The following is a 20,157-nucleotide window of genomic DNA, read 5'->3' as shown; positions in this document are numbered from 1 at the left end:
AGTTCTGTGTCTGTAAGGCCCTTACCTGGTGACTTTCAGTAGCCCTGCTCTCTTCTGAGCCACGGACTTGTGTCCAGCTGCCCTCTGGGTAGTTGAGATCACAGACGTGTGTGGCGTTAACATGGCTTTGCTTTCTTTCCTTCCCCTCCTTCTGTTTACCACTTGTGCCATACAAACTCCAGTCGCCCTGGATTCCTTGCTCATAGAAAGGTCCAGATGGCTCAGAAGCACCCGTTCCTGTCTTCCTCTGCCCGCCCAGCTCCACGCCAGTGGTACTTCCGGCGGGGCTTGTAATAGTCACCTGACTTCAAAAAAAAAAGACGAGGCTAATTCTGTGGCTTAGAAGGTTAAGCCTCTGCTGACAGTGCCGGTGTCCCATATGGGCGCCAGTTCAAGTCCTCACTGCTCCACTTCCAATCCAGCTCCCTGCTAATGCACCTGGGAAAGCAGCAGAAGAAGGCCCAAGAGCTTGGGCCCCTGCATCAGTGTGGGGAGCTGCTGTGGGTCGCAGAGCGGAGGGCGATTACAGGAGTGAGTTTCATGGGTTTATTTCCTCAGCTCAATATAGAAATAAAAAGCTGGGAAGCAGTTTGCAAAGAGGCAGACATTTTTATTTGACAGAAAAGCGTCTGGTCCCGGAGGAGGCCAGGTAGAGTGTTGGAGCGGGGCACTGGCTTTGAGGAAGTGTCCAGGGCTTTTACGGCCTTACCATCAGTTCACTGGGCCATTCTATTGGGAGTGCCCTTTGGATGGGGGTTTCACAGCCGTTATGTCGATTGACTCGGGGCTCATGGAGATGGAGAGGGGGGCCTCTTGGAGACAGCCTGTTGCCTTAGGGCTCACCACCCTCCTTTGCTCGCTCTGGGTGGAAGATTGCAACTAACTTGAAGGCATGATTTGCAGCCATAGGTCACACATGCAGCACAAGAAGCTATTAGTGGGGGAGACGCTGGCTGGTCTGGAGACAAGCTTTCAGCACAGCTGGCAGCCTGCTTGTGAGGGCCCACAGACCCCTAGCGCCACCGGACAGTCTCAGAAACGCTGAAAACCCCTAGCGCCACCGGACAGTCTCAGAAACGCTGAAGACCCCTAGCGCCACCGGACAGTCTCAGAAACGCTGAAGACCCCTAGCGCCACCGGACAGTCTCAGAAACGCTGAAGACCCCTAGCGCCACCGGACAGTCTCAGAAACGCTGAAGACCCCTAGCGCCACCGGACAGTCTCAGAAACGCTGAAGACCCCTAGCGCCACCGGACAGTCTCAGAAACGCTGAAGACCCCTAGCGCCACCGGACAGTCTCAGAAACGCTGAAGAAGCTCCTGGCTCCTGGCTGCATGTTGGCCCAGCTCCAGACATTGTGGCCATTTGAGGAGTGAACCAGGAGATGGAAGACCTCTCTTCTGTCCCTCCCTCCCTCTGCTGTCCCTGTGTGTAACTCTGCTTCTCAAATACACAAATAAATCTTAGAAGGAAAGAAAGGCAGAGTGATAGAACAAGAGGGCAGAGGGAGAGAAGAGGAGAGAGAGCGTGAGAGGAGGAGAAAGATCTTCCATCTCTGGTTTATTCCCCCAATGCCATAAGAATCATGGTTGGGCCAGGCTGAAGCCCGGAGCCTGGAACTCCATCCGGATCTCCTGTATGGGCAGCAGGGGTCCAAGCACGTGGACCGTTGTCCACCACGTTCCCAGGTGCCTCAGTAGGGAGCTGGTTCAGGAGCAGAGAGCCAGACTCAAGCTGGCATAGCAGCAGCGTAACCTGGGCCACAGCGCTTGCAGCGTGGCGGGCCGCTCTGCTCCACTCTCCTGGTAGCCTGCCCCCCCTCCCCCGATTGCAAAGCTACCTGGGAGAAAACTGAACATTCGTAATCCTCAGAGTCTGCCTCTCTAGGCTCAGCGAAGTCGGCCGACCATTGTGTCCTCACCTCACCCCTGCTCGAGCCCCTCCCTCTGCTCTTCCATTTCCAGTGGCTCTGTCCCTCCCTGGTGGCAGGTGTCCCACTCTCCCACTGCATCTCCTCTTTGTCCTGCTATTCTCAATGAGGTCCCTGACGCAGTCATGCGTTGATCCACGGGGCTTCGCAGCCGCCGCAGACAGGCTGCCACCTCCACCACCCACCGAATGCGTATGCCCCACACTCCTGGCCTCCTTGTGCTTGCGTGGCAGCCGCAGTCCAGCGTGATGCCCCTGGCCGGGCCCCACTCCATCGCCCCGCCTCCGGCTCTGCTTCCTTTCTGTGAGGAGCCAGTCAGGACTTCCCTCTTGAGCACCACAGCCTGTGTGGCGCTCTGCTTGGAGTCCTGATGTTCTCCTGTGTCAGCCCACCCTTCACCCGTCCTGCTCCTCCCACAGCCTCTCTCGTCTCCGTCCCGAGAGCTGTCCTCCTTGGCTCTCTTCTCACGATAAATCCGGAATCCGACTGCTTCTCAGTTTTCTGTTTGTGTGCTCGTGTTGGGGTTAATTCAGCAGCCAGAGCACCCCTGGTAAAACCGCGTCAGAGGCCGCCGCTGCTCTGCACGGCAGGAGGAGAGCCGTGGCGGCCTGCATCTCTGGCCCCCGCACTGGACCCCATCGCATGATCCTCAGGCTGCTTCCCGAAGCTGCACTGGGGTCCTGCTGCCTGAGAAGTACTTCCCTCTGCTGCACAGGGCTTTGGGAATTCACTGAAAACCCCGCGGAAAGCGACCTGAACACCATCGGTCGTCAATCACACGGGGAAAGCACAGCTGGGCTGTCCATCCCGTGTGCTTTGCTGTGAGCTGACCACGCCCGCGTGTGCCTCTGTGTCTCGCCTCCTCCTTCTGTGTGGTGCGTCCATTCTGCACCGTCAGCTTTTTTCACGCAACACCATGATACTGATTTACTCCGTAAATTAGTTGTACAGAACCGAATTTCAGGACTGCATGCACTGTTGACTGTGTAGATGGGTACGCCAGAGTTCAGGTGTTGCTGAAGGGTGACTGTGAATGATTCTGTGGTCAGGCTCCTTGCTGCTGAGTCTGCGTGAATAGCCTTAATAATTCCTGAAGAGTAATGGCCTGCAGTTTTATTTTGCACTGAGGGTCGTGATTTTCTATGTGTTGTGATTTGTGTTGCTTTCAGAAAGGCGTGTCAGCTTCCCCCTCTGTGGAATGGATGTGCCCGTGTGTGTCAGCTTCCCCCTCTCCTGGAATGGATGTGCCCGTGTGTGTCAGCTTCCCCCTCTCCTGGAATGAATGTGCCCGTGTGTGTCAGCTTCCCCCTCTGTGGAATGGATGTGCGGTTCTGGCTGAGATCTGGGTGGTACCTGTTGTCCAGTGCCCTCCCCACAGGTTCTGATAGACACAGGAGTGTCGTACAAATTTCTGCTCAGGAAATAACTACCAGTGAACTGCCTGCTTAACACTGGCCGAGATGGCAGACTGCAAGTTCTGTGCATCTTACAGGCATGACAGATGAGTAAAGCTCTGCTAAGTGTGCTGTTCCCTGTGGATGGCAGTCGGTGTATTCTCTGGGGTTAGGAAGGAAACCCCACTACTGCGGCCGTCTGTGCCCTGTTTCTCTGAAGAGTCTCGTCCTTTCTCGTGCAGGCCAAAACACTCAGAAAGCTGATCCAGCAGACGTTTAGACAGTTTGCCAACCTTAACCGAGAAGAAAGTATTCTCAAATTCTTCGAGATCCTCTCTCCAGTGTACAGATTCGATAAGGAGTGCTTCAAGTGCGCGCTCGGGGTGCGTATGGCAGCGGGGGGCACTGGGCGGCTCCATCTGCAAACCGTCTTCACAGGAACATGCACGTTTCTCACGGAAGGAAAGCCAAGTTGGGACTTCTTGTTCCCAGCATCAGGGTGTTATTGTCATTTCAGGTGGGGGGATGCAGGAGGAGCTGGCTCAGTGTGAGAGTAAGATCTCCTTCCCAACAGCGGGCCTGCGTTCGGAGGCAGGCGTTTGTGTTCCAGCCCCGCAGTTTGTAGCTCACCTGCTCCAGTAGCCTTCCCGAAGGAGCCACTGGGTTCTCAGTGGAGAGAGCGCAGTGTGTCTGTCTAGGCTCAGCCTCCTGGGTCGGGGAGTGACCAGTGTGGTCTTTCACGCGTTTAGGTAGATCAGTAGCAAGCCAGGCCAGTCGCCCTTGGGTTCTTTAGTGTACCCGTGCTTCTTTATCTAAAATCTCTCTTCCTTCCGGCGCTGCTGTCCTCACCATCTCCCCTTCAAAAGTCAAGCTGGATTATTTCAGTGGAGCTGGCAATTGGCCCAGAAGAAGGGATCAGCTACCTGACGGACAAGGGCTGCAACGTGAGTACTTCTGCCAGAAGAGGCGTTGAATCAAGACAATGGGCATTCTTTTGAAAAAGACATCACTTTGCAGTTAGCAGATGCATGGCATTTGTTGCTGGCCAGGGAAGGGAGCCGTACGAGAGCAGCTAGCACTGTGTCAGAACTCCTGAGAGCGTTCAGTTTTGGAGGAATGATTCCTAAAGCTGTGTATGCCTTTAGCAAGAACTGAATGGGGCTGTCCCAGTTCATGCTCTGCGTAAGGTTTCAGTGTATTTGTACTCATATCCTTTGAAACAGCCCCTTCTTGCTATTTCTAGAAAAAAAAATGTTCACAACGCAGCTCCAGTTCCTGCTCGCCTTCCTCGGCGCCTGTCAGCCGACACAGAGCCGCCCTGGCCAGTGAAACAGCAGCAGCTGCAGCTCCCCTCGCTGGCGTCTCCTGTGCTGTGCGGTTCAGGGAAGGGCTAATCCCCAGTAAGGGCAGCTTTGGCCACGCGGATCTTTTACTTAGAGTGTGTAGGGATTGTCGCGTGCAGAGTGACTGTGGTCGTGAAATGCTCGAAGGACGGAGACGTGAGGTCAAGAGGGGTTTATTCTACTCAGAGAAATGAGTGTAGCATTCTTGATGTGTTCTAAGGTTCAGTCTGCATGGGAAGGGTCCTTTAGATACCTGTTGTCTCCCTGGCTTCGTTACATCCTGTGAGGGTACTTGACAGTGATTATGGAAAAATAGAGTCGCAAGTTTGTTTTGGCACAAAAATTTTGAAATGCAGAGTTGGTGCTTAGCCTGCAGATGAAATCGCCCCTGCGCCACATTGGAGTGCTGCCTTAGACTGGCTCCGGCTCCGGCTCGTGACACCTGCTCTCAGCCAGCGCAGACCCTGAGAGGCAGTGGTGGCACCTCAGGTCACTGGGTTCCTGCCATCCGCTTTGGGAGGCCTGGATTGAGTTCCCAGCTCCTGGCTTTGATTCTGACCCAGCTGTGGCTGTTGAAGCATTTGGGGGAGAAACCAGCAACGTGGAGTCAGGTGGAGCTGTGTGTGCACTCGTGCGTGCATTCCCTCTGTGTGTCTCTGCTTCTCAAATAAATAACGTGTTACAAAACTTTTGAAAGTCATGTATATCAAGGACCAGTGCTGTGGCTTAGGAGATTAAGTCATCGTCTGCAGTGCTGGCATCCCATGTAGGCGCCATTTTGAGTCCCAGCTGCTCCAGTTCCTGTCCAGCTCCCTGCTAATGCACCTGGGAAGGCAGTAGAAAATGCACCCAAGTGGGAGACCGGAAGTAGCTCCTGGCTTCCGATCAGCCTTGTTCCGGCATTGCAGCCATTTGGGGAGTGAACCAGGGAGTGCGAGAACTCTCCCTCTAACTCTCCCTGTCTCTCTCACTCGGCCTTTCAAATAAATAAATACATCTAAAAAAAGAAATCTAATAAAAGAAAAATCACGTATATCAGATCTTTAGAAACTTCCTGGAAATGTATGTTGTTAAAAAACTATGCATTTCAAGAAATTTGTGCCAGAAGAAGCTTATCTTTTAATTCTATTTTTTCCACAAGCATTTGGATGTACCCTTGTAGCAGCACAGAGTCACTCCCACCGAGATCCCGTAAGGTCCCTCCCAGGCTGGCACGGCAGCCGAGTCAGAGGAGCCTTCTGCCTCCCTCCTTCCTGGCCTTCTGGTCTCTCTGGTGACCGTCTCATCTTCGGGCGGGGGGGGGGGGGGGGCAGACTTGTCCCAGGAGAGGGTCACGGGGCTGCTCTGGTGGGGCCTACTTTAACAATGGTTTTCTCCCCCAGGCTTTAGTCTTAGGGAGGGTCTCTGCAAGAGAATGGGTTGGGGGTGGGATTGGTGAGAATTTCCTAGAACAGTTAACAGAATCCATGAAGTGGGTCTCTTGGCCGGAGTCTAACGATTTGACCTTGTCTTTCCAAAGCCCACACATCTGGCTGACTTCAATCAAGTGCAGACCATTCAGTATTCAAACAGCGAGGACAAGGACAGAAAAGGAATGCTGCAGCTCAAAATAGCCGGCGCACCCGAGGTGAGGGCCCTGAGAGCCTGCGAGCAGGACACGGAGTCGTGGTGGTGTGTCAGAACTCGCAGTTCTCTTTAGGAAGAGGGAGAAGTGTTGATGGGTCATGGGAATCATGAGGTTCCAGTACACATAGTCATGGCTGAATGGCCTGGGAGGAAGGCAGGAGACAGACGTAAACATTACCAGAAGCCTTCTTATGAAGATAATCGGGGATTGCCGTGAAGGGTCAAGGAAGTCAGCGTCTTGCAAGCGCGTCTGTGTCCTCTGCGCCGCGTCATTTCCCCGACCGTGCGTGTGGGTGCCGTCCCCGGAGCTGTAGCACTCGTAGTAAGACAGCCCCTCCTCCTCCGTAAGGGTCCTGTGCCATTGTCAACAAACAAGGTAGGCACTGGGATGTGCTGCAGCCAGCCACGTTCTGTGGGAAGGGACCTGAGGGATGGGTTTGTTGGCCGAGGTCACAGTTTTTGGCAAAAATGGGGCTCGCTCTTACAATAGCCTGAACCCACAGCGTGTGCTCCTCAGCCTGCCCCAGCACAGGAAGAAGAGAAGTGGCGTGAGAGTGACCACGAGGCAGACAGGTGTAAGGTGGCCCTCTCTGTGGAGCTCAGTTGCACAGAGAAACCCGAGCGGTCGGTGGCGTCGCGGTTGTGCCTGTGTGAGATGCACGCTGTCTGGGGTTCCTTGTCCGTCGCAACCACTGCCCCGGTGGGTGGGTCTGCAGTACTCCCGACTCGGGCAGATGCTTCCCCCTGTTCCCTGAGGCTCCGTGAGGCTCCGTGAGGCCACACAGTCCACTGACTGTGGGGGGGAAGCAGACATTACCGTGCAGTGCTGAGCGCTTGCTGCAGATGGAGACTTCCCGGAGTTCTCAGTAAGGATGCTGTGCCGTCTTCTCCATCTTTTCCTTCCGTTATCCCGGAAATACCACTTAGGATAACGCAGGTTAGAAAAAGACTTCATTTAGAAGGAGAACATGAATAACTAAGACATTCTTGTACTTGAAAATAAAGTACAGCTTTTATTATTTTCTGAACAATACCAGAGATAGGCCTTTAGGAAGTTTATCAAAATTGGACATATTTATGTTGAAAAGAGTGATTTTTCTCAAGCCTTGGGCAGAACATTCTATATGTCCTAAAATTAGTGAAATTTCAGTAATTTTTTTATGTTAGAAAAATTACAGGCTGGCGCCACGGCTCACTAGGCTAATCCTCTGCCTGTGGCGCCGGCACACCGGGTTCTAGTCCCGGTTGGGGCGCCAGTTCTGTCCCAGTTGCTCCTCTTCCAATCCACCTCTCTGCTGTGGCCCGGGAGGGCAGTGGAGGATGGCCCAAGTGCTTGGGCCCTGCACCCCATAGGAGACCAGGAGAAGCACCTGGCTCCTGGCTTCGGATCAGCGCAGCGTGCTGGCTGTAGTGGCCATTTGGGGGGTGAACCAATGGAAGGAAGACCTCTCTCTCTCTCTCTGTCTAACTCTGCCTGTCAAAAAAAAAAAAAAAAGAAAGAAAAGAAAAATTACAGATTGAAAATTTACTCTTAATTTCAAAAATAAGTCAAAATTTAACGTTCTGATTATCTGAATTCATCCCTTAGAGTGCCACAGGGGCTAGACATTTTGAAGGAGATTCTAGAAATCAGCCTCCATTGAGTCTGCCTCTGTGAAGTATTCTAGGAGTAATGTCCTTAAATATCAAGCTTCCGTTTTCACTCAGATCTCTCATGACAGATCTCTTTTCACTCCCACTCTGGGCTGTTTTCAAGTATATGTAGAGGTCTGATGTCACAGTGCAGCTGTCCCTTTGATTACGGGCAAGAACAATAATGTCTCTTTCTTGGTTTCTCCCCCTGGTTAGCCTCTCACAGTGACGGCACCCTCCCTAACCATCGCAGAGAATATGGCTGACCTGATAGATGGATACTGCCGGCTGGTGAACGGGGCCACACAGTCCTTTATCATCAGACCCCAGAAAGGTGAGCCCCTCTGCGGTTGCATGTCCCCAGTGCGTTATTACTAACTGCTGGACAAACTCGCTCGCCACAGCTGCTCAGCCTGCCTCTAGGTGACTGCAGACGTGAGGGCCGGGTGAGAACTCAGCCCAGTGGTTCTCTGGGGCCGTGGTCCAGCTTGCATTTGCCATGGACCAAGGCTGGACTCGAAGGGAGAGTACAGAAAGCATTGTCCTGCCCACAGTGCTGGCTGTTGAACTACTTAGAGCAGATTCTCGGTTATCACCAGTATTTTTAAATAAACTTCAAGAATTATATTCTGGATTTTTTTAAAAAGTGTACCTTGTAATTCACATTGTGCGTAGTCTGTTTTGTATTTTTTCTTGTATGTCCCAAATGCTTAAGGCAGTAGAAGAGCAAAATAAATTCGAAATCCTGGTGTATAATCGGCATTAGCATGGTTAAGTATCTAAGAAGCAACAGGCTGGCGTTGTGCAGCAACAATGGATTTCTTGCGAGTGTTTGACAAGGGCTGCTGCAGCAGGTTTGGATTTCTGAAGTGACGAAGTGAAAGTGCTCCAGAGGGTGGTAGCACGGCGGGAAGCAGGGGACGCCTGAGCTTTGGCACTGCATCCACTCAGAGGCCCAGGGCTGGGCCCTTGGTGTCCTCCTGTGCAGAATCCTGCGCTGGTTTGTGCTGCGAGCGGAGCGGGCCCTGCTGCCGCAGCGTTGGCAGAAAGCTGACTTGCTCTGTTGTTCGGCCTGGCACGCCACGCGTCATGGTGTGATCTCGGCGTGCTGCTAGCACTGACGTTGCCTGTTAGGGTTTAGTTGTAGCAGCATTTTGCCCTGCAGGAGGTGGCCTCTGTACGTGGAATTTGTCCTTATTACTACACCCCTCCAGCACTCAACATCGGGGACTGGGTGTTGTGAAGTAGACTCCCCAAGTGCTGTGTGGTGTCCCAGTGAGCAGAGCCGAGTGCACTCGGGAAGAGAGTAGGGGGCCAGTGACGGTCCCCTGGAGCCCAGGGAGCCCGCTCACCTGCTGGGGAAGCAGCCTGTGTGTCAGCGGAGGAGTCCTTGGACCCGTATAAAAGGTGCTGATGGTGTTTGGCTCTGGGATCAGTAGCTGAAGCCACAGTCCAGAAGTCTACTAAGTAAACAAAATCTCTGTGATTCCAGGACACGGCTTTTCTAGCAAAAGTGTTTTCTGACATTGATTACACGAGTAAAGCCTGTATCTGTTTTTTTGTTTTTTTGTTTTTGTTTTTTTGAAATACAGTTTATACTTACTGAACTTTTCTTGCTGTGAAACCTGGTAATGAAGATACTTTCAGAAATCTGAAGATGCTGTCAGTTAGAACCTTTGCCAGCCCCGTGCGCTTCATTTTTTGCTTTGTGTGTGTGTTTTTTTTTTTAAAGATTTATTTATTTATTTGAGAAGTAGAGTTAAGAGAAAGAAAGAAGCACAGATGAAGAGGTCTTCCATCCGCTGGTTCACTCCCCAAATGGCTATCGTGGCTAGAGCTGGGCCAATCTGGAGCCAGGATCTTCCCTCCAGGTCTCCCATGCTGGTGCAGGGGCCCAAGCACTTGGGCCACCTTCCACTGCTCTCCCAGGCCATTGGCAAGGAATTGGATTAGCAGTGGAGCACGGGAATCAAACTGGTGCCCACATGGATGCTGGTGCCACAGGCGGAGGCCCCCCTACTCTGCCACAGCACTTTCCTCTCGCTTTGTGCTGTACACAGTAGTATACACTCCTCACAGATGCCGTGTGAATAATTTGGGGGAGAATTCCTTCACACAAACATAGTACTTCAGGGAAAGCATGAATTGTAACATTGATTTGTAAGTAAACTTCCAAATTCCATCCTGATGTTCCAGAATGTCCTTTGTTGGTATGTTAGTGCACACTGACATTAGGCACTAAGTGAACCATTCTGCGTGTAAAACTCCAGCATCTCCCTCTGCGGACGTTACTGTTAGCTCTGCTTGCTCCCTCGCAAGAATATTCCGATACCAAATCATGAACTGAAATGCTTTTACGTTCTTTCTTCATATGAAAGTGCTCATTGTAAGAAGCAAGGTAGGACATTGATTGTTACCGATTTCACATTGTCTCTCTCTCTCTCTCTTTTTTTTTTTTTTTATTTGACAGATAGACAATGAGAAAGAGAGAGAGACAGAGAGAGAAGGTCTTCCTTCCATTGGTTCACACCCCACAAAAGGCTGCTACAGCTGGCGCTGCACCAGTCCGAAGCCAGGAGCCAGGTGCTGCTTCCTGGTCTCCCATGAGGGTGCAGGGCCCAAGCACTTGGGCCATCCTCCACTGCCCTCCCAGGCCACATCAGAGAGCTGGACTGGAAGAGGAGCAGCTGGGACTAGAACCCAGTGCTCACATGGGATGCCGGCACCGCAGGTGGAGCATTAACCAAGTGAGCCACGGCGCTGGTCCCCACATTGTGTCTTTTTAAAAACTATTTATTTATTTCAAAGAGTTAGAGGGAGAGTCAAAGAAGGATGTTCCATTCGCTCGGTCAGTCCCCTGGTGGCCACACTGCCAACCCCCTCATATTGTTTTAATATAATGAATAATTGTTTTAATATAATGAATAATTTGCTTAATATAATATTATTATATGATTATATAATATTTATGTACTATGTAACTATATTTCATAGATCCCTGAGGTAGAGATATATTGTATGGTTGAATTAACATAGACAATAGCTTATAGTTAGAAATAGGAGAGGGCTTCAAAAAGTTTATGAATAATTAAATGAAAAGATAATGTATTTTTCCCATGAGGTTCTGAAGCACCCTCCTAAATGTGCATAAGAGAATATATGTCCTTTTTTTTCCTTAAGATTTATTTATTTTATTTAAGAGGTAGAGTTACAGAGAGGGAGAAGAGTCTCCCATCTGCTGGTTCACTCCCCAAATGGCATCAATGGCCGGAGCTGGGCTGATATAAAGCCAGGAGCCAGGAGCTTATTCTGGGTCTCCCATGCAGGTGCAGGGGCCCAAGTACTTAGGCCATCTTCCACTGCTTTCCCAGGCCATAGCAGAGAGCTGGATCGGAAGAGGAATAGCCGCGAATTGAACCTGTGCCCATATGGGATTCCGGTGCCGCAGGTGGAAGCTTAGCCTACTACGCCACAGTGCCAGCCCTGTGTGCATTTTTTTTTTTTTTTTTTTTTTTTTTTTGACAGGCAGAGTTAGACAGTGAGAGAGAGAAAGAGAGAGAAAGGTCTTCCTTCCGTTGGTTCATCCCCCAAATGGCTGCTGTGGCTGGCGCACTGCGGCTGGTGCACTGAAGCCAGGAGCCAGGTGCTTCCTCCTGGTCTCCCATGCGGGTGCAGGGCCCAAACACTTGGGCCATCCTCCACTGCCTTCCCAGGCCACAGCAGAGAGCTGGCCTGGAAGAGGAGCAACTGGGACAGAATTCGGCTCCCCAACTGGGACTAGAAACTCGGGTGCCCGCACCGCAGGTGGAGGATTATCCAAGTGAGCTGCGGTGCCGGCCCCATGTGTATGTTTTAAAATAGAAAAATTTTAAAATTTTCTGCAAATTATTTGTATTACTTTCCTGTTAATGTGCATTAAATAACAGTTATATATGTGTCCGTGTTTCTTGTCTAGAGTATATAGAGTTTCCCCAATGGTGGGCAGCATGTGTGTGCACACAGAACAGGGCACATTGGTAATAGTGCTTTGTGTGCTGCAAGTGAGCTATGGACATACCTAGATGCACCTTGCTAGTCTTTGATTTCCCAAAATTACTGTGGAGGTGTAAAGTCCTTTTAAAGAGGATATTGACTGGGGGAAAATATAATCAGAACCGAGGTCTGTCCTGTTGCGCAGTAGGTTAAGCCTACACCTGCAGCGCCAGCATTCCATACAGACACAGGTTCAAGTCCTGGCTGCTCCACTTCCATCCAGCTCCCTGCTAAAGACCTTAGAAAGCAGTGCAGGATGGGCCAAGTGCTTGGGTCCCTGCACCCATGTGGGAGACCCGGAAGAAGCTCCTGCTCCTGACTCCTGGCTTTGAATTGGCCAAACTCTGGCCATTACAGCCATTGGGGAGTGAACCAGCAGATGGAAGACCTTTCTGTCTGTAAATAAATCCTTTTTAAAAAAAATAAATAAAGATAATTTTAAAATAAGAACTGCAAGCCAAGTGTTCTGGGCTGATATTCTTGAGAATCAACACATGACCTGATTATAGGATATTAAGTAACTTGTCCCTTACCTGCAAAAAGTGTTTAGAATCAATGAAATTTTAATAATTCTTCAGTAAAATCCTTAGAGGACAGATTTTTTTCAATTTAATATAGAGTCACAGTTTCATCTTTCTTACATAGGTTTTCTGTAGATAAAATGGAGGCAAACTGTTCACTGTGAGAAGAGATTTTCTAGCATGACATAAAACCCATAAAGTATAAGAACAACAGTGGCGGGATTCACGTTTATTATAACACTTAGTGGGGCTGACGCTGTGGCGCAGCAGGTTAACGCCCTGGCCTGAAGCGCAGGCATCCCATATGGGTGCTGGTTCTAGTCCCGGCTGCTCTGCTTCCCATCCAGCTCTCTGCTATGGCCTGGGAAAGCAGTAGAAGGTGGTCCAAGTCCTTGGGCTCCTGCACTGCCAGTGGGAGACCCGGAAAAAGCTCCTGGCTCCTGGCTTCAGATTGGCACAGCTCTGGCCGTTGCAGCCAATTGGGGAGTGAAGACCTCTTTTTCTCTCTGCCTCTCCTTCTCTCTCTGTGTAACTCTGACTTTCAAATAAATAAATAAATCTTTAAAAAAAAACAAAACACCTAGTTAAAGCACATTTTTAAAGCTGTAGCAGAGAGAGGAAAATATTTGACACAGTGAAGAATTTACATCTTATTTTTCAAGGGTGCTGTCAGCTCACTGAATAAAACAACTCAGTATAGAAAAAGAGCGGCTGATAGAAGAATGGACATCCAGGAAACCCGTGGACACAGAAGCAATAATATTTTATACTTCCTGGATTGATCAAACAACTGGTTAAAACCACTCTTGGCAAGGCTGTTAGAAAATGTGCTCTCACACCATGTCCGTGTGAGTGGGTTCAGCGTGTTCAGATGGGTGTTTAGCACGTGTCCTGGCACTCGCTGGCACAGGAACATTCACTGGTAACATGATTTACAAAAGCAAAAGGCTAGAAGATGGGATGAGTAAATAAATGAGGGCATGTGCCCCAGTGATGGAGTGGTGAGGTAAGACAACAGATGCGGACATTTGGCGCTTGGGTGAAGCCACCCCTTTGGAGGCCTACATCCCATAATGAGGTACTGGTTCTAGTCCTGGCTACTCTGCTGCTTTTCTTTTATTAATATATGTATTTATTTGCTTATTCATTTGAAAGGCAGAACTACAAAGAGAAAAGGGGAGGGATGGAGCGAGAGAGAGAGACATCTCCCGTCTGCTGGCTCACTTCTCATATGTATGCCGCCACCACGAGGCAGGAACTTGGCTCACTTGATGGCTCCAGGGGCCCAAGCACTTGTCCATTTTCTGCTGCTTCCCCAGTCATGTTAGCAGGGAGCTGGAGCCGTATGTTAGAGTAGCTGGAATGTGAGCTGACGCTGCACGTAGGGTGTGTGTGTTGGAAGCAGTGGCTTCACCCTGCTGCAGCACAGAGCCACCCCGCATGCCCTCTCGACTTGCTGCGGAGGCACCGGGAACCAGAGGTGCTGGAGACCCGGTAGAATTCCTGGCTCGCCCAAACCTGGTGTTTGTGGGCGTTCGTGGAGTGAACCAGCAGGTGGTCTCTGTCACTCAGTCTTTCATATACATCTTTTTTTTTAATAAAAGTATTCAGTACCAAAAGAGAGGTGATAGCTTTATTATTGTTACTATTTGTTAAATCCTACATGTGTGTCTGTGTATACCCAAAGACATGTGTGTTGTGTATGTGTTTATAAGCATTAAAAAAAAAACTGGAAGATGAAGTTCCCAACTGTGGAGTCTGAGTACTCTGGTGAGAACGGAACTGTGTTTGACGTGCTGGGAGCCCGCGACTGTTCTTCCGCGTTGTGTCCCTTCATGTACTTCTTCCTTTTTTAAATCAGCAGCTGTGGATAGTGCTTTTTTGTTTCTCCCTAAATTTATTGATTTATCTGAAAGGCAGAGTTTCAGAGAGAAAGGAAGCGATAGATGGAGGGAGGTCTTTCATCTGCTGGTTCACTTCCCAAATGGCTATTACAGTCAGACTGGGCCAGGCCCAGTTCACATCCAGGAACTCTGTCCAGGTCTCGTGTAGGTGGCAGAGTCCCAGTACTTGGGCCGTCTTCTGCTGCCCCTGCAGGTGTATCCGCGGGGAGCTGGGTCGCACGTGAAGCAGCCAGGACTCGGACCTGCACGCAGAAGCGATTCCAGTGTGGCAGGAGGCAGCGCTGCCCGCCGCTTCACAACACCAGTCCCTGTCATTTAGATTTCTTACAAGTTATGTCAATTGTATAATTGAAAACCAGTAGAGAAAAACAGTTATCTGAAATTACAATTAAAAATCTTAATTCCAAAAAAATCAAACACTTCAAATATAAAAGGTAATCCTTCTTAATAGACTGTATTTGGGTGGGGCCCAGCCGTTTGGCACAGCAGGTAAAAGCTGCTTCCTGAGACACTAGCACCCCATGTGTGCGCCGGTTTGTGTCCTGGCTGTTTCTCTTTTGGTCCAGATCCCTGATAATGGCTTGAGAAAAGCAGCAGAAATTGGCCCAAGTCCTTGGGTCCCTCCCATCCATGTGGGAGACCTAGAGGAAGCTCCTGGCTCCTGAATTTGGGCTGGCCAGCCCTGGCCGTTGTGGCCATCTGGGAAGTGAAATAGCAGATGGAGGATCCCTCTCTCCCTCCTCCCTCCCTCCCTTGCTCTCTCTCTGTCTGTCTCTCTCTTTCCCTCTGTCTTCTGGAACTCCAGCTTTCCAATAAAGAAATAGATCCTTTTAAAAAAATTATTCAGAAGAGTGCCACGTGAATGACTTGCGAAGCCCAATGTTGTTATTTAGCACTGTGGTAAATGTGAGGGTGCTAGTCCGTTCCAGGAGTGAGAGGCTGAGTTGTTATTTAGCGGTGTGGTAAGTGTGAGGGTGCTAGTCCGTTCCAGGAGTGCGAGGCTGAGTTGCCGTTTGGGGCATCCACACTCTGTATTGCAGCGCTCGTGTGTGGGGCCCTGCCCTGCTTCCTTGCTGATGTACAACAGGTGATGGCTGAAGTCCCTGGGTCCCTGCCTCCCACTTGCGACTCCCAAGTGAAGTTCGGGCATTGAACGAATGAACCAGTGGATGGACAGTTCTCTGTCCCATGCTTCTCTTTTCTTTTTAAATAAAATTTAAAAAAATTCCTGGTAGCTTTGTGTCATCGCCGTTTAAGCTGTCCTCCTACAACACTGGCATTACGTGAGTGCTGCAGCGCTTCTCATACAGCTCTCTGTTGCTGTGCGGGGAAGGCAGCGAGGATGGCCAGTGCGTGGGCCATCACTGTCGGGGAAGGCAGCGAGGATGGCCAGTGCGTGGGCCATCACTGTCGGGGAAGGCAGCGAGGATGGCCAGTGCCTGGGCCATCACTGTCGGGGAAGGCAGCGAGGATGGCCCAGTGCGTGGGCCATTACTGTCGGGGAAGGCAGTGAAGGTGGCCCAGTGCCTGGGCTGCAGCACGCATGTGGGAGACCCAGATGGAGTTCCAGGCTCCTGGTGTTTGGCCTGGCTTAGCTCAGATGTTGCAGCCATTTGGGGAGTAATTCAGTGGATGAAAAATCTCCCTCTCTCTCTAATTCTGCCTTTCATACAGGTAAAGTAAATGTTTTAAAAAAATCATTCCAAAGGAAAAAACTAAAATTCACTCCTGGTTGACAGCATTGTAGTTAATAGATACTTAATTTTTTTTATTATTTAGTAAATATAAATTTCCAAAGTACAGTTTATGGATTACAATGCCCCCCCTCCATAATTTCCCTCCCACCCGCACCCCTTCAATCTCCCGCTCCCTCTCCCATTCCATTCACATCAAGATTCATTTTCAATCATCTTTATATACAGAAGATAGATTTAGTGTATATTAAGTAAAGATGTCATCAGTTTGCACCCACACAGAACATAAAGTGTAAAATACTGTTTCAGTACTAGTTATAGCACTACTTCACATTGGACAACACACTAAGGACAGATCCCACATGAGGAGTAAGTACACAGTGACTCTTGTTGTTGACTTAACAATTTGACACTCTTGTTTATGATGTCAGTAATCTCCCTAGGCTCTAGTCATGAGTTGTCAAGGCTATGGAAGCCTTTTGAGTTCGCCGACTTCGATCTTATTTTGACAGGGTCATAGTCAAAATGGAAGTTCACTCCTCCTTTCAGAGAAAGGTACCTCCTTCTTTGATGGCCCCATTCTTTCCACTGGGATCTCACTCGCAGAGATCTTTCATTTAGGTGTTTTTTTTTTTTTTTTTTTTTTTTTTTTTTTCCCCAGAGTGTCTTGGCTTTCCATGCCTGAAATACTCTCATGGGCTCTTCAGCCAGATCCGAGTGCCTTAAGGGCTGATTCTGAGGCCAGAGTGCTATTTAGGACATCTGCTATTCTATGAGTCTGCTGTGTATCCCGCTTCCCATGTTGGATTGTTCCCTCCCTTTTTGATTCTGTCAGTTAGTATTAGCAGACACTAGTCTTGTTTGTGTGATCCCTTTGACTCTTAGACCTATCAGTGTGATCAATTGTGTTTTTTTTTTTTTTTTTTTTTTTTTTTTTTTTTTTGACAGGCAGAGTGGACAGTGAGAGAGAGAGACAGAGAGAAAGGTCTTCCTTTTGCCGTTGGTTCACCCTCCAATGGCCGCCGCGGTTGGCGCGCTGCGGCCGGCGCACCGCGCTGATCCGATGGCAGGAGCCAGGAGCCAGGTGCTTTTCCTGGTCTCCCATGGGGTGCAGGGCCCAAGCACCTGGGCCATCCTCCACTGCACTCCCTGGCCACAGCAGAGGGCTGGCCTGGAAGAGGGGCAACCGGGACAGAATCCGGCGCCCCTACCGGGACTAGAACCCGGTGTGCCGGCGCCGCTAGGCGGAGGATTAGCCTAGTGAGCCGCGGCGCCGGCCCAATGTGATCAATTGTGAACTGAAATTGATCACTGGGACTAGTGAGATGGCATTGGTACATGCCACCTTGATGGGATTGTATTGGAATCCCCTGGCACGTTTCTAACTCCACCATTTGGGGCAAGTCCGACTGATAATTATTTTGTTTTAAATGGTGCTGTTTCCAATAGCAATCTTTCTCAAAACTTTGCTATTACTTCACAGTAGCTTACTGTCTTATGACACTTGTGTTGATATCACATTATTTGCAATCTTCTCGGTTTGTAGAAGGTTCATTTCTTTGACAAGGAATGCTTACTTTGATCATAAAAAATCCCCCAGACTTTAGTCTCCTGGGACAGGAAGTCTTGCACTTTAGGTAGTATCTTTCAAATGCTGTTCACTTAACAGTTCTTTTGTGTATGTTATAAATACTGAAAATAAAACCATGAAAACCTATAGTGTGACTCTAATGGGCTATTGCTAAAAATCAGGATAGAGCTTACCCTTTTCCCCTGATTACTGTGTATGATCTTTACAAAACCATGAAAAGGAAAATCATTCTCTTTTTCCTTCTTTTCCCCCAGAAGGTGAACGAGCTTTGCCATCAATACCAAAGTAAGTGCTGTTTTGTGCGTATTGTTATTTTATTGTATTAGAACTTTAAGAAAATCATTATGCTTTTATTATTCATTTTCCTGAAAAGTTAAACTTCTGTGAATATCAATGAACTGGAAAAAACACTTCAAATGTAAAATATTAGGTATTTAAGTTAATTTGAAAAGTTAGAAATTAGTTTTCCCTTTGTTCAATACAGAAAATCTCAATGACAATAATTTAGAGGGCTTTTTTTTTTTTAAGATTTATTTATTTGAAAGTCAGAGTTACACAGAGAGAGGAGAGGCAGAGAGAAAGAGGTCTTCCATCTGGTGGTTCACTCCTCAGATGACCGCAACAGCCGGAGCTGCGCTGATCCGGAGCCAGGAGCCTCCTCCAGGTCTTCCCACGTGGGTGCAGGGGCCCAAGGACTTGAGCCATCTTCCACAGGCCACAGCAGAGAGCTGGATTGGAAGTGGAGTGGCTGGGTCTTGAACCCATATGGGAAGCCAGTGCTTCAGGCCAGGGCATTAATCCGCTACACCACAGCACCGTAGAGGACCTGTTTTGAAATATTGCTATATATATATTTCCCACCTTCATTAGAACCTCATGGTCAACTCTATTCTGGCTATCTTAACAAAATTGTAGAAGTAATTGTGTTAACGGTTTCATTTTTTACTACGTCACAAATTTTTTTTTTTTTTTTTTTGACAGAGTTAGAGACAGAGAGAAAGGTCTTCCTTTCATTGGTTCACCCCCGAAAGGGCCGCTACGGCTGGCGCTGTGCCAATCTGAAGCCAGGAGCCAGGTGCTTCCTCCTGGTCTCCCATGTGGGTGCAGGGCCCGAGCATTTGGGCCATCCTCTACTGCCTTCCCGGGCCACAACAGAGAGCTGGACTGGAAGAGAGCGACCGGGACAGAATCCGGTGCCCCAACCAGGACTAGAACTCGGGGTGCTGGCGCTGCAGGTGGAGGATTAGCCTAGTGAGCCGCGGTGCTGGCCCCTATGTCACAAATTTTACAGATGTATTGTTAAATACTATTAAAGGAATCAAATAGTAATGCCAGAAGAACTTAGGTAATTACTTGCAGTGTGCCTGGAACTGGGTACCAGGATCTGGAAGATAAAATGTAAATGTTCACTTACCAGGTAAATAGACGGCTGCATGGGACGTGCTCACAGGGCTGCTGGCGCTCGGAGAGGAGCAGATAGCCGCGAGCACTAGGGAGAAGCAGGGCAGCTGGGCCTCGCCTTCGCCTTGTCCCTGTCCTCCTCTCTGGCCGGTCCACCGCTGGTTCCGCCAGTTCTGCTTCCTGAATATGTCATGTTCAGCTACTTCTCCCCATCCCCACGGGCTCCCCCACCACCCTTTTTAGCCATGTTGTCACCTCTCTGGGCTGCTCCTGGGGACTTCTCTGCAGGGGTTCCCAAGACTGCTCCCAGCTCGGCAGTTCTCTCTGCTGACTCCCAAGTAGGAGACACAAGGCAGATTCAGTGACAGGAACGGCACGTAGGGTGGCGTCTAGAGGTGATGAGTGAGCTTCCGGAGACCCTCTCCCCGTAGTCCCATGGATGTGCTTAACTCCCCAGGACTGAGCTGGGCCACATGTCTGAGATGCTGACTACCAAGGACTCTGCCTGGAGTCCACTGGGCCTGGCCACGCACTCACTGTCTGTGTCGAGTGTACTAAAATTCCAGACTCCTGGAGGAGATCCAGAACTCGGCAGAAGTCATGCAGTGTTTATGGTTGGGGCGTGGTGAGCCAGCCTCCTAATTAGGCAGTGGGGGAACTCCTGAAAGCCAGTGCTCAGACAGCAGCCTTTGGACAGGCACACCCGTGCCTTCTGTCCAGTGGTACCCCTCGTGCTCCCACGCCCTTCTCCTCTCCCCCCTTTCCTTCTTTCCTTTCCTTTTTTTTTTTTTTTTTTTTTTTTTTGGTTAAGATTGATTTTGTTCATTTGAAAGGCAGAGTTCTACAGATACAGAGTTACAGACAGACGGAGAGAGAGCTTCCACCTGCTGGTTCTCTCTAAATGGCCACTACAGCCAGGGCTGAGCCAAACTGGAGCCAGGAACTTGTTCTGGGTCTCCCACATGAGTGTGGAAGTCCAAGGACTTGGGCCTTGTTCTGCTGCTTTCCCAGGTGCATTAGCAGGGAGCTGGATGGGAATTGGAGCAGCCGGGACTTGAACTTGAATCCACAGTATTGCAGGTGGCAGCT

The 20,157-nt window shown here is 49.7% G+C and overlaps 1 protein-coding gene across 45 annotated transcripts in view; it reads left to right on the top strand.

Annotated features, from left to right (window-relative positions):
- Positions 1 to 20,157, top strand: part of PTK2 (protein tyrosine kinase 2) — a 297,953-nt gene that overhangs the window by 152,460 nt on the left and 125,336 nt on the right. For 41 of the 45 annotated variants that reach the window (XM_070075578.1, XM_070075572.1, XM_070075548.1 and 38 more), the window contains 5 exons: positions 3,567 to 3,707; positions 4,191 to 4,268; positions 6,187 to 6,294; positions 8,142 to 8,259; positions 17,922 to 17,952. In XM_070075578.1, the coding sequence (XP_069931679.1) occupies positions 3,567 to 3,707; positions 4,191 to 4,268; positions 6,187 to 6,294; positions 8,142 to 8,259; positions 17,922 to 17,952 (476 nt within the window). Of the gene's footprint in view, positions 1 to 3,566; positions 3,708 to 4,190; positions 4,269 to 6,186; positions 6,295 to 8,141; positions 8,260 to 10,200; positions 10,324 to 17,921; positions 17,953 to 20,157 lie in introns of those variants that run through there. The other 4 variants (XM_070075582.1, XM_070075581.1, XM_051828994.2 and 1 more) reach the window with 2 other exon arrangements.

This window comes from Oryctolagus cuniculus, chromosome 6, assembly GCF_964237555.1.
Source record: "Oryctolagus cuniculus chromosome 6, mOryCun1.1, whole genome shotgun sequence".
NCBI lineage: Eukaryota > Metazoa > Chordata > Mammalia > Lagomorpha > Leporidae > Oryctolagus > Oryctolagus cuniculus.
This window is presented reverse-complemented; position numbering and strand designations above follow the sequence as displayed.